The sequence below is a fragment of the Triticum aestivum genome, chromosome 2B (genome assembly GCF_018294505.1).
Source record: "Triticum aestivum cultivar Chinese Spring chromosome 2B, IWGSC CS RefSeq v2.1, whole genome shotgun sequence".
NCBI lineage: Eukaryota > Viridiplantae > Streptophyta > Magnoliopsida > Poales > Poaceae > Triticum > Triticum aestivum.
The window spans coordinates 500389711-500402062 of record NC_057798.1 but is presented as its reverse complement, the minus strand read 5'-3'; the positions used below and the strand labels follow the sequence as shown (position 1 = coordinate 500402062).

The 12352-nt window shown below is 49.9% G+C and overlaps 2 protein-coding genes across 2 annotated transcripts; one reads left to right on the top strand and one right to left on the bottom strand.

Annotated features, from left to right (window-relative positions):
- The first annotated feature begins 4405 nt into the window (after positions 1 to 4405).
- LOC123045689 (uncharacterized) lies at positions 4406 to 6390 on the top strand. Its single transcript, XM_044468836.1, has 3 exons — positions 4406 to 4747; positions 4872 to 4941; positions 5200 to 6390. Exons 1-3 carry the CDS (start codon positions 4685 to 4687, stop codon positions 6111 to 6113), a joined length of 1047 nt encoding a protein of 348 aa, XP_044324771.1. The 5' UTR covers positions 4406 to 4684; the 3' UTR covers positions 6114 to 6390.
- Positions 6391 to 8664: 2274 nt separating this feature from the next.
- On the bottom strand, positions 8665 to 11492 carry LOC123045690 (uncharacterized). Its single transcript, XM_044468837.1, has 4 exons — positions 11190 to 11492; positions 9981 to 10305; positions 9833 to 9905; positions 8665 to 9752 (listed from the first exon to the last, which is right to left on the bottom strand). The coding sequence occupies exons 2-4, from the start codon at positions 10287 to 10289 to the stop codon at positions 9166 to 9168; spliced, it is 969 nt and encodes a 322-aa protein (XP_044324772.1). The 5' UTR covers positions 10290 to 10305; positions 11190 to 11492; the 3' UTR covers positions 8665 to 9165.
- Positions 11493 to 12352: the final 860 nt, after the last annotated feature.

Here is a 12352-nt window from a genome sequence, read left to right as displayed (position 1 = left end):
AAGGCTGAGATGATAGCTTCCTCAGTCACCCTGGGGATCTTGAGGCGGGCGTTGTTGAAGCGCTGGATGTACTTTTGCAGGGTCTCTCCTGGCTGTTGCTTGATGCGGCGCAAGTCACTCATGGCCGGGGGCCGGTCACGAGTGCCCTGGAAGTTGGCGACGAAGCGAGTGCGCATCTCGTCCCAAGAGGAGATCATGCTGGGAGGCAGGTTGAGGAGCCAAGTGCGGGCGCCATCCTTGAGTGCCATGGGAAACCAGTTCGCCATGACTTTTTCGTCCCTGTTGGCCGCCTCGATGCCCAACTCGTAGAGCTGGAGGAACTCCGTGGGGTCAGCAGTGCCGTCATAGCGAGGAGGCATATCTGGCTTGAACTTGCCCGACCAGGCCACGCTGCGTAGCTCGGCGGTGAAGGCACGGCAGCCTGTAGTGGCCACAGGGGGCCTTTGGTGACGAAGGGCTTGATCTTGGAGGTCTCCGCGCGCTGCCGCCAGGAGCAGCGCGGGGTCTTGGTGCGCTGGAGCAGGAGCGCGGTCATGACGTGTTGGCGCAGGGAGCACGCGAGCGCCTTCTTGAGGGTGAGGGATCTCTTGGCAGCTCTTTTCTTGCTGCGCGGGCGCTGGACGCGGCGGGTCCCGTCCAGGGGCCGCGCGCCTTGGGGCCAGGGCGCCTTCTTGAGGGGGAGGCGGCGGAGGCGCCTCCGGGGCCGCGTTCCCCGCATAGGACAGAGGGCGGTGCAGCGAGAGGGATGGCGCAGGGGAGCCCCCTGCGGCGCTGACGAGCTCGGTGATGCGAGAAAGCCACTCGTCGTAGAGGTCATCGACGGGGCGGTAGTGCAGGAGCTCACGTGCCAGGAGCAACGCGGCGTGCGCGTCCGCGGGAGCGCGACGAGCGTGCGACGACGAGCCTGCTGGAGTCAGCGATGGGGTAGCGGTGCGACCTTCTCGCTGCACCGAGGGATGCAGTGATGACGCCTCCTGCTCGTTCCCCGCCGGGCCGGTGGCGGCGTGGGCGGCAGGCGACGGGGAACGACGGGGGCCGTCTGGGCGACATGGGCCGCGAGAGCAGCCCGACGCTTGGCGCGGGCTCGGCGAGCGTCAGACATGGATGCGACGGACGACGAAACGCAAGACGGCAGAAGACACGATTTTGGCGCACCCCTACCTTGCGCGCCAAATGTCGGATTTCGGGTTTCCGCAGACCCTTGAGGTTCGAACTCTGGGGTGCGCGCGAAGATCTCTCCCTCACCAACTCGCGTCTCAAAGCCTCGCAAGGAATCTAGGCTACACGATGAACAACATAAGGGACGCAAGGTTTATACTAGTTCGGGCCACCGATGTGGTGTAATACCCTACTCTAGTTTGTGGTGTGGTGGATTGCCTCTGGGGCTAATGATGAACAGTACAAGGGAAGAACAGCCTCGTGAGGGATGTTCTTGTGGTGGTGTTGTCCCTTTGGAGGGGTCGATTCCAGATGCCTCTATACTATGGTGGCTAGCCCTATATATAGAGTGAGAGGCCCTGGTCCTCTTCCCAAATATTGAGCGGGAAGGGCGCCAACAATTGGTTATTTTGAAGGGGAACATCTAGTACACTTATCCTGACTAAAGTTGGTCTTTGACTGCTAAAGATTCTGACTATGACGCCGTCTTGGGCTCCACGGTGACCTCCATCCTGCCGCTCTGCTGGTCTTGGTCTTGTTGCACCGAAACGATAGCCTTTGCCTGATGCCTTGGCCTGTGCTTGCTCCCTTTGCATCAAAGGGGAAACAAGGACGCTGCGCAGGCCGGCGCCTGCCTGGCGCCCGCCTGGCCTCGATCGTCATGGCTTGTGTCACGGGCACCTCGCGAGGTACCCCTGCCTTGATCTCTCCGCCTCCTCGCGAGCCTTCCTGACGAGGCCGTACCTGAAGAAGCTTCCTGTCGTCCACCCCGCGAGGCTTGGCCCCTCGCGAGGGTCTTGAGCTTGAGTTGATGAAGATGGGCCGCACTGGACCATTGCTTGAGCCACGCCGCAGGCCGCAGGCAGGCAAGTCTGGGGACCCCCGTTCCCAGAACGCCGACAGCGTCCTCCTGGTGGACTTGAAACTTGTTTGTGTCTCGAGCTAGTTGGAACACGGGTCTTGGTCTGGGTTTTGCCAGGAGCTCTGTTTCTGATGGGTCTACGTGTTGTTTGATTCTTTCAAGCTCCGCGGAGGCTGGAGTGGCCTCCGTGAGCTCCACGTTGGCGACCTCTGCCTCGAAGTCTCTTTCCGAGCTCCCGCGGGCAATGATAATCCCATTTGGGCCTGACATCTTCAACTGTAAGTGCGCGTATGATGGTAACGCCATGACTTTTATGTACGCTGACTTTCGAAGATCGTGTTGCATCCGCCGTGGAAATGGGCGACCTCAAATTGCAGTGTTTCTATTCTAAAGTTATCCTTGTCGCCGAAGATGACCTCGAGTTTGATCCTTCCCAAAGGGAGTACTAGGCGACCTGGCACGAAACCATGAAATCCCACATCCGACCTTTCCAGACCGGATAGGGGAACTCCCATCTTGCTCAAAGTGTCGAGGAAGATGATATTAAGGCCACTGCCCCCGTCCATCAGGACACGTGGGAGGCGTCAACCCCCGGAGATTGGATCTACCACCAAGGTGTGTTTGCTTGGGGTGGGCAATGTTTTCGGTGTGGTCGTTGGTGCTGAACGTCACCGTTTCCTCAGACTGGGCGGGTGCTCGCTAGTCGCTTCCTCTATCGCGTAGATCGCGTGTCGTGTGAGCTTCTGATTCCAGTGTGTCGTAGCCATTGGGAAAATCATGTTCATTGAGGTCTCGTGGGGGGTTGGTGGGTCAAGGAAGTCCTAGAGCTCTCCCTCTCTGCGACGATCCATGCGTATCTTCTTGCGGTGCGGAATGAGCCGAGGAAAATTGCTTTTGCCTCTACCCGCTTGTTAAAGATGAACTCGATCATTCCGAAGCGCATGTAGTCGACATAGGGACGAGGAGAAACGTCGAAAAGTCGCCTTGAACTGTCGACTGCCAGCTCGAAAGAGCCAAACATGAAGGTCCAGCCCGGTGTGAATTTGCCGGGCCCCTTTGAATATGCGCCCGGGGTTAGATCTCTAACCATCGCCGCCCATGCCTGGTGTGCTAATTGACGATGCAAAATGCCGTCAGATCCCTTGTAGGGTTCCTGGCGAGGTCGGAAGAACCGGGACGGAGCCCGCACACACAATTTATCCAGGTCCGGGCCTCCGGAGAGTAATACCCTAGATCCTGCTTTCTCTTATTGCTCATGATAATGGGGTTCCTTATGCGAGGGATTACAATGGAGATGAAGATTGCTATCAAGAGTTATTCTTCTCTGGATGAGATACCCTAGAAGTTCCCCTTCCTCCCCTTATATAGACCGAGGAGATTAGGGTTTTACATGGGGAGATGCGATCTAGGCCGCCACCCTCCTTATATTGAGAAGTAAGTCGTCGCAAGGTTGGTTCCGCCCTTGTTGCCCCCCTCCGGGCTCCGGCCCATCCCCTCTGGCTCGGTTAGCCACCTCGAGGTCTTGGCCCCGTCACCGGCCCACCTGGCCGGGAGACAATGCTGTGAGTGAATCCTAATCTAGGACACCATCATTGCCCACCTTCGCGCCCTGTCCGCTAGATCCGTAGCTCGCATGTCTGGTGGCGCTTGATGCCTCCTTCGGCAGTGGGCGTAGCTCCCCTTCCCGCGGTGACAGTTCCGACCTACGACCCAACTTCCTCTTCTTCGAATCTTGCTCCGACGGCTTCAGATTGCTTTGACTCGGTCAGGGCGAAATCCTTGCTCAACCTTCGATGCTGGCAGCGATGACACCCACGGGTGTCGTCCTCTTCTTGGAGGCGCTGACATGGCCATTATCTATGCCCCTTTTCGAGCACGAGGGAAGCCCTAGGTCCAGTTATTCGGATCGAACAACGACAACGTCTCGACATCGTTCTCCTTTGTGAAGGCGTTGTCTTTTTGCTTGCGGCATCCGCGACAGTGGACTTGGAGATGTTGGTTTGGTTTGGACTGCTTCCCAGCACGACGAGTTTAGGTATGTCGTTTACCACCTCTTGTATTCACTCTTAACACTTTTCTATCAATGAAATAATACCCCAGCTTTGCATGGTCATGAAAAAGAAAGACAAAAATTAATTAGTCAATCAACTAATAAAAAAGACAAAAATAGTCCCGTTTACAAGAGGCCCGTTGCACTCAACGGAATCAACCTGCTCGTGCGCCGACCCCAGCCCCAAACCGTCCTTCTCATCCCATCCCGAGGGCCGGGCGGAGGGCAGTCTGGTCATTACGCCGGGGCGCCCTGCCCCCCGTTTCCCTCCCTCCATCGCCACCTGTGCCCCGTCCGGCCAGGATTAATTAAAGCGAAGGGGAAGAAACGCAAACGCCAAAAGCCCCGGAAAGATTTTGCCTTTGCTTTCTTCCCAATAACCTCCGCCCTCGTCTCGCCTCGCCTCGCCCCGTGTGTTATCTATCCCCGTCCTGCACATCCACCCATCACGCCGCCCTGCGCTCCCTCGTCTCCCCCCACCCCCCACCGTCTCTCTCCCTCTCTCTCTCTCTCCTCCGCGCCGCTTTCTAGGGTTTTTTCCCTCGCCCCGTCCCGCGCACGCACGCACGCCGCAGAGGAGGCAAGCCTGCCGCAGGGTCTCCGCCTAGAGGAGGATGGGATACGACGGCGCCCCCTCGCCCGCATCGGCCGCGGCGCGCGACGCCAAGAAGAAGAGGGTAAGTGAGGGGCCCGTGTGTGTGGTGTGATCCGCGATTCGATTTGGGGGCCGGGGCGTCCCCGGGCTCGGTTGCGGATTGCGCGGCGTTCTGATCCGATCTGTTGATTTTTCGTGTCCCGCAGGGTAACCGCTCGTCGGCCAAGCTGAAGCAGTGCAAGCTCGACGCGCGCCGCGAGCAGTGGCTGTCGCAAGGTCTGATCTCGTGCCTGCTCATGTATTCTTTTATGTATTCTTGGTCTTTTCCCTTGCCAATCCCGGAAGTTGGGATCTCTGCACTGTGTATCCTAGTTGCGTCTCTCGTCTTTGGGTGCCTGTGGGGGAGTTGGGATACTTAGGGGAATCTGATTATTTCGGCACAGGGGTGATCTAGGTGCTACAAATTGATAACTTTTATTCAAGATGATATTTTGGGTTCAAATTCTGATCTTTTTGCGTTTTGGATTGGTCTAGTCAAGGATGGGAAGGAGGCCACGGCCAAGCCTTTGCCAGCGGGCGCAGGATCAGGGGCAGGGTCGAATGCTGGGTCGCCAATCCTTGCGTCGCCACACCCTCCACTGCCCCGGCGGCGAGCCGATGCAAGGTCAAGGGGTGGGGCTCTGGAGGACGACAAGGAGGATGCTGGCGCTACCGGGCAAGAAGTAGGCGGCAGCGACCTTGACTCCCCTATGCACAGCCCTTGTTCAGACAACTCTCGAGGTGGCGGCTGTGCACAGAGTAAGCGCTGCTCAAGCAATGGTGGTGGCCCCAGCCTCAGCAGCGTGAGCAGTCTATGGTCCAGTTCCAGGAGTGTGAGTGATGCTGAGGATGATGACACGGGCAGTGGCCCTGAGGAGGAAAACGGGGTGCTGGATGATTGGGAAGCTGTTGCTGATGCACTTTCAGTCGATGATAACAGTCATTGCCACCAGAGTTTAGGTACCACGATGCCCCCAGCAGCTACAAGTGAGTCGGCACCTCTGGCAAATACATCAAAAAGAACAGAGCCTATTCGTAGCAATGCAAGAGCTTGGACACCAGATGATACGTTCCGTCCACAGAGCTTGCCCAGTATCTCCAAGCAGTCGAGCTTCCCAGCGAGGATCGGCAACTGCTGGGGGATGGGTATGAGTGCAGCACATCAGAGTATCCTCTCTATGCCATTATCTTGCCCGATATGCTACGAGGATCTTGACCCAACAGACTCAAGCTTCCTCCCCTGCCCTTGCGGGTTCCATCTGTGTCTCTTCTGCCACAAGAGGATCCTCGAGGCGGATGCGCGTTGCCCAGGGTGCAGGAAGCTGTACAATGCAGGGTCTGCAGGAGAAGGAGGAGCGCCAGCACCAGTGCGTCTATCCCGTTCTTGTAGCATGGGTCCAAGACACTAGGCTGTGTGAAGGCTATGATAGCTCTATGCCGTAGTTCTGCTTTGCATGTTACTGTCGGATATGCTGGTTTTGTTGCGTATTGTCTGCTTTTGGTATAAAGAAATGTGAATATTTGAATAGATGCTGTGCCCATATAGAGTCTCCAGGACCTTGGTATCCTTTTTGTACTGATGCATTGGGTGTGATGCACATGTTGCTGGAGATTGGAGAGGACCTTTTGTTGTTACAGTTCGTGAGATCATATATAATAGTTATGGTGACTGTTATTTCCTTGCCACTAGTACACTGTTATCAGTTGTCATGTTCACCTAAGTCTAGTTCTTGCTCTTTTCACTTATGTGATGGTCTTGGGACTTTCTTCTACTAAGGCAAGTGGACATTCTCTTGTATTAAAACGCTTGTCTAATCTTTATAGCCTACTTTACATAAATGCTGATTATTTGGTCTTCACTGACAAAATGCAATGTTACCCAACTCAAGTAAACTCCTACATTTTATCATTATCAATATTTGTTCTATATATCTTTACTGTATTATCATTTCAGGCTCTGGTCATCAAATAGTCTGTGTGGGTGGGCTTTCCTATGATTCTGATCTTGGCAAGGAAAATATTTCGCTATTGTAGTACAACTGTGTGGTGTGTTGTCTCTCTCTAATTTCTTTATTTTTGGTTTAAAATTCATAATGTGTTTTGACTCAGCTTGGCAACTTTAAGATGCAAATGTGAACTGTGATTTAGTAAAGAAACTCCTTGGACTGTCTATACAATGTACTTGTTTTAACTTTCTACAAGCTAGCGTTTCCTGGTATCATACCTGTTTTGCATCCTATATATATGTTAGTTTCTTGCGATCGATCTTATTATAATCCCTTCATTTCTTCTTACTTTGCATATTAGTTTTGTCTCAATTCAAAACTTTCTGAAGTTTGATCAAGTCTATAGAATGTGGTAGTCCATTTGAAATCTCTAAAAATATTTAGGAACAGAGGGAGTAGAAATAATGAGTAACCTTTTGACATTTGATAACTGATGGCTGTAACATTCGACAGTCTCAAATTCCTTTTATGTCGATATTGCTACTTATTCCCATCAGGCATCAGGCATATAGTGTGAGTGCTTTAACCCCTGAGACCTAAAACAACTTCATTATTAGGACAAAAAATGCACCAGAAAAGCTTGTCTTGTGCTTTATTATTGGCATTTAAAATATGCAGTACTCCCTCCATAAACTAATATAAGAGTGTTTAGATCACTAAAATAGTGATCTAAACGCTCTTATTTTAGTTTACAGAGGGAGTACATGGGTAGTACTAACCCTGGGTTGTCCATCACAGGTGAAATTACGTGCAGCCTGAGCTATGAATATCAGTATTGGAACTGTCAGGATAGATGCAATCACCATTGACCTGTTAAATAGTTGAACTGTTTTGCATCTTGTAATGACTTGAGCGCCATGGACTGGTTGAAGTTAAACCCACTTCTTGGTCCACCAATCTACATTCCTGGTTAGAGAAATAAACATGCTTTTGTTTGTTAGAATGCTATAATGATTGTGGGTTCTGGCATGATCTAGTTACTTTATACTTGTAGCCCCCCTTCATGCAAATGTATGGTAGATTGCATTGGATGTTCATGCAATGTGTGTGCCAATAGCAGCTAGCAGGTGTCCATGCGGCACTTTGCAAGGTGACATTGTGACGACCTCATATGGTGTCTTGGGCTGTGAAAAGAATGTGGGTTTTCTTGCCTGGTTAACGAGAGGCACATGAAAAATATGGAATACTGGTTGCAGCATTTTTTTAAATTATGTTTGTATGTGCACTGCTGAACTCTCTGCCATTGCACTGAAATACTATTTCGTTTTGGGATTGATATCTACACGGTTGCGCTGTTGTATGAGCATTTTGAAGCCGGGTGCAGTGTGCCTCCGAATCATCCATTTGTTGTCCTACACGGCAGTGGCTATTAGATGCCAGTTGCCAGGGTACCGCCGCCCTCTTTTCTATTGACGCAGCGACCTGAATTATATTTTGCGCATTGTTGTTATCATCACACCCAAGGTAGATGAATGTTGAACTGCACATTGGGTTCTTTCTTAGATTTAGATGGAATGAAATAGTGAAATAGAATAAAAAAGGCCCTTTTGGAAGAAAATGGAAGAATAGTGTGTGATACTTGGACAAAAAATATGTTGAAAGCAATTTTTTCTTATCTCGCTTTGTTCCTTAATATAAATACTTCAAAACCCGCTTACAATAACAAATCCAGTTTTGAAGAACTTCCTCCCCGTGTGAGAGTTACTGAAGAACGAAATGGCTGGCCTCCGGTTGTACATTTAAACAACTGTTTGAAGTTTAACGAAATGGTTGTACTAAGGCCCCATTTGGAACAGGTGTAAATTTTGCGTGTCCACCGGTATTCGATTCAAGTTTGAGCTAAATACCGATGGCCACGCAAATCTTACACCCATTCCAAACATCCCTGGATTCAAAAAATATCTTGAAAGCATTCTAATGTGATTTTATCTCTGCACCGAAAATCTGTGGAAGGTGAGCTGTCAATTTCATGATGTCAATATACATATCAAAAAGAAAATCCATGGCGTTATGGGCATTTGGTAGAACGCAACTCCGAAAAAACACTTGTGTGAATTAGCTAATAGCAAAGCAAAAACAGACCAAACAACAAAAGTGATAAACTAAATACCGCTACTAATCACAGAACCAAATACTCCCTCCGTTCCTAAATGTAAGTCTTTGTAGAGATTGCACTATAAACCCCATACAGATGTATATAGATGCATTTTAAGTTTAGATTCATTCATTTTATTCCGTATGTAGTCCACCTAGTGCAATCTCTACAAAGACTTATATTTAGGAACGGAGGGAGTAATTGGCATGAAGCATGGATTGCATGAGTACACATGGCGAGTCACGAAATACTTCTATGACCCGAAAGTATGCTACAACCTACTCCGTACCAAGGACTCCAAGGGTGTGGAAGTTCACATTTAACCGGAGACAAGACACCGCGATGCGCTACAACAGCTGATTAACAGAGTAACCTATTGACCTCCCTCTTCAGCCACAGAGGGCGAAGCCTCGGCTCATACGAGAGGAAGATCTCCCGGTTCACCGCATCCTTGAAGACATCAGCAGCTAGAACCCTGACCTGATCAGACACATCGGTCATAGAATGCAGAGCCTTGATACACCTTGAAATCGAGAACTGCTCGCCGTCCTTTTTGGTTTGCTCTTTTGTGCGAGCCTGTTTCATTCTGAAGTCTAGATAAGCCTCCATGGTTTGCTGGATGTCAGACGCCTTGCGCTTCTTGCGCTTGTCCTTTTGCGGTTCTATGCAGGAACTTGACTGTGCGGGTTCATCCGCTCCTGGTTGCGGCTTTGGGTCTGCCCCAGGCTGTGGTCTTTCCAATGCCTCTTCATCGTGATTTTGCAGAAGGTCGACATCCTCCAGGCCTTGTGATCCTAGCTCCAGAGTTCTTTGCAGTGCGCTGATATTGTTCTCACCCTCATCAATGCTTCCAGGAACCAGTGCAGAAAGTCTTCTAGACATGCTTCGCAGTGTGCTGGTGTTGTTGTCTTCCTCGTCAATATTGCCAACCCCTTCAGGAATATCCCCTATCATGGTAGCAGATTGGCTAAGTTGTGTTGCCCTCTCAACAATGCTTTTGAACAAATTAGAAAGGGAAGAAAATTACTTTCAAGCAACATCTCCAGCGACTGAAGCAATGGAAAACTCTTACTTTGGTACTTCCGCGCTTTTGGTGACTCCTAGTAAAATAAAATGAACGGTTAAATATCACTTGGTCATATGAATAATCAGTAGAGTAGGAGTTAGAATCTCACATCAATTATCTCATCCCATATTTCATCTGTTGTTCTGATCATAGAAGCATTCTGGTCCCATGAAACACCATCACGCTGGAGGATGGATTTTATCAATTTATAGTCTTTCTTCAGCTGAGTCTCATGTTCCTGAATTTGAACTTTGGTAAACCCTGCATCTGGGTGCCTATCATTAAAATCTTTAACAATTTTCTTCCAACCCTCACTTCTCCATCCGTTTGGAGTCCTATAGTGCGAATTATTGTTCTCATGTAGTATATCAATAAGCCCCTTTTCAAACTTCATCACCCACCTTGCTCTGTTTGCCATTTAACCTTGGAACAAGCTACAAAGCACGAACAGTATTGCTCAGTTAACAGCAGTCAAAGACAAATAAATAAATCAATCAAGTAGCCAGTAGCGCAGTTGATTTAAACAAAATTTTTTTTGAGTCAGCATTATTTAATCCATGTACTCCCTCTGTCCCATAATATAAGATGTTATTACAACCAAAATACTCACATATAAGATGGAGGGAGACATTGAATAGTTGGGTCAGCCGGCACTCCTATCTTTCTTGTGACGACTATAGGAAATGCATTAGATGCAAGGACAAGTAACATTTACATCGGATCCAACAATATCCCCCAATGATGAAAGAAAAAGAAAAACATTCATATTGTGTTAGTAATTGATATTCCGATCCAGCAATTTTAGCTCGTTAGGAGATGATTTAAAGACCACTTGATACAAGAAAGGCCCTTCCTACAAATGATGCACCCAACCATTCAAAGCAACATGAGCTCTCAAGGGAAAACATTATCCTAAAGCACAGTTCAAAATGTCAAAACAAACACGAACATTGTCCTCTTATTCCTTCTGGGGCAGGACCGCAGGAACATGGGATTTCAGCAACAAATAGAGCGGACTAGCTCTGGCAACAATGCATTTGATAAAATGACTCGTAGGCGAGCAACCGAAACAAGGGGCGGAATACGGAACCCCCTACATTTTTTTTCTGAAAAAAATAAATTGCCAGCAGATAGTTCGACTTGAGGGTAACAACTAACAACACCAAAATAGATGCAGATGGACAATCCTATCAATGGGATGGAGTCCACTAAAGATCGACCTTGAGCAAGAAAGATCTGGCTGAATTCGATTTGTTCACGGGGAACAAATTACCGGAGCAAAACGAACAGCGATCCGAGCAAGCTAGGGTTTTCTTACCAACCAACCAAAGGAGCAGCGTCGGGTGGACCTCCCTCTCCACACCGACCCAGTCGGAGGGAAGGGAGGGAAGAGGACGCCTGCTTGCCTGGTAAGCCTGCTTCAGTCGAGATCTATGGCGGGTTTGACTGGCGGCGCGACCGGAGGAAGCCGGCGGCGTTGGAGCTAAGGGAAGAGGAATATTTTCCTCTTTCTGGGTAGGCTCGCTGAGTTTGGGTTTTTCCGGGGGTGGGAATGGAAAAAGTTTGGTTGGATTATCTCTTCATTCATTGTTTGGATGGTGGTGGATTGGGAGACACCGAGAAGGTAGTGGGTTGGGCTGGGTTGGGTTGAGATAAACAGCGCTGCACGCTTCTAAAAGCAGGGGGACTGGGATTTGGGACACATAGGGTAGATGATTTCGTGTGAACAATGGTTTTTGGTATTTGGAATTTTGAGACCATTTGAAATATTTTCAATGGTTTTTTTATAATAAAAATAAGAGGAGATAATATGACTTCACCATAATATTATCGGGAAATATTTATACGACTCATTTGAATATTTGATGTTTCAAAATCATTTTTAGGAACTTATAAAACCCTACCAACATTTCTCTGGGTATGATTGCTGTCTCGGGTGCGGATCCACCGCCAGATGGTTCATGGTCCCTCCCCTTTCTTCGTGTTATGGCCTATGTCGTCGGGGGGCACACCCTTTGTCCATACGAGCAAGGTGGGGCGCGCAGTCCCCGTCCAGTTTGGGCCACTGTTGAGTGGGGATCGATCGGGCTCTCGATGATCGTCATTGCAATTGGCGGTCAATAGCTAATGGGGTGCGATTCGTCGCTGTCGATGGGCGTGAGGCAAGGAGTTGTCCAGGGATGAGAAGGAGTTACCTTTTCGTCCTCTCCTGTGATGGTCGGTGGTTGTAGACGTGGAACGGGGGTGGTCTCGGGGCCAAGAATGCCGGGGTGGTGGTTCTGGATGGCGGGCTACACGGATTGACTCTTCGGCGAGTGGTGTGGCACTAGGTGTTGGTGGTGTGTTTCGGTCATGTGGGTGGCCATTTGCATTGTGGTGTGTTATCTTGACGAAGTTGTCGCCGCCGATGGCGGCCAAGCCATGAGATGGATTTGGTGCCCCATGTTCCGTCGTGGTGGGGTCCTCCTCGTGGAGGGCAAG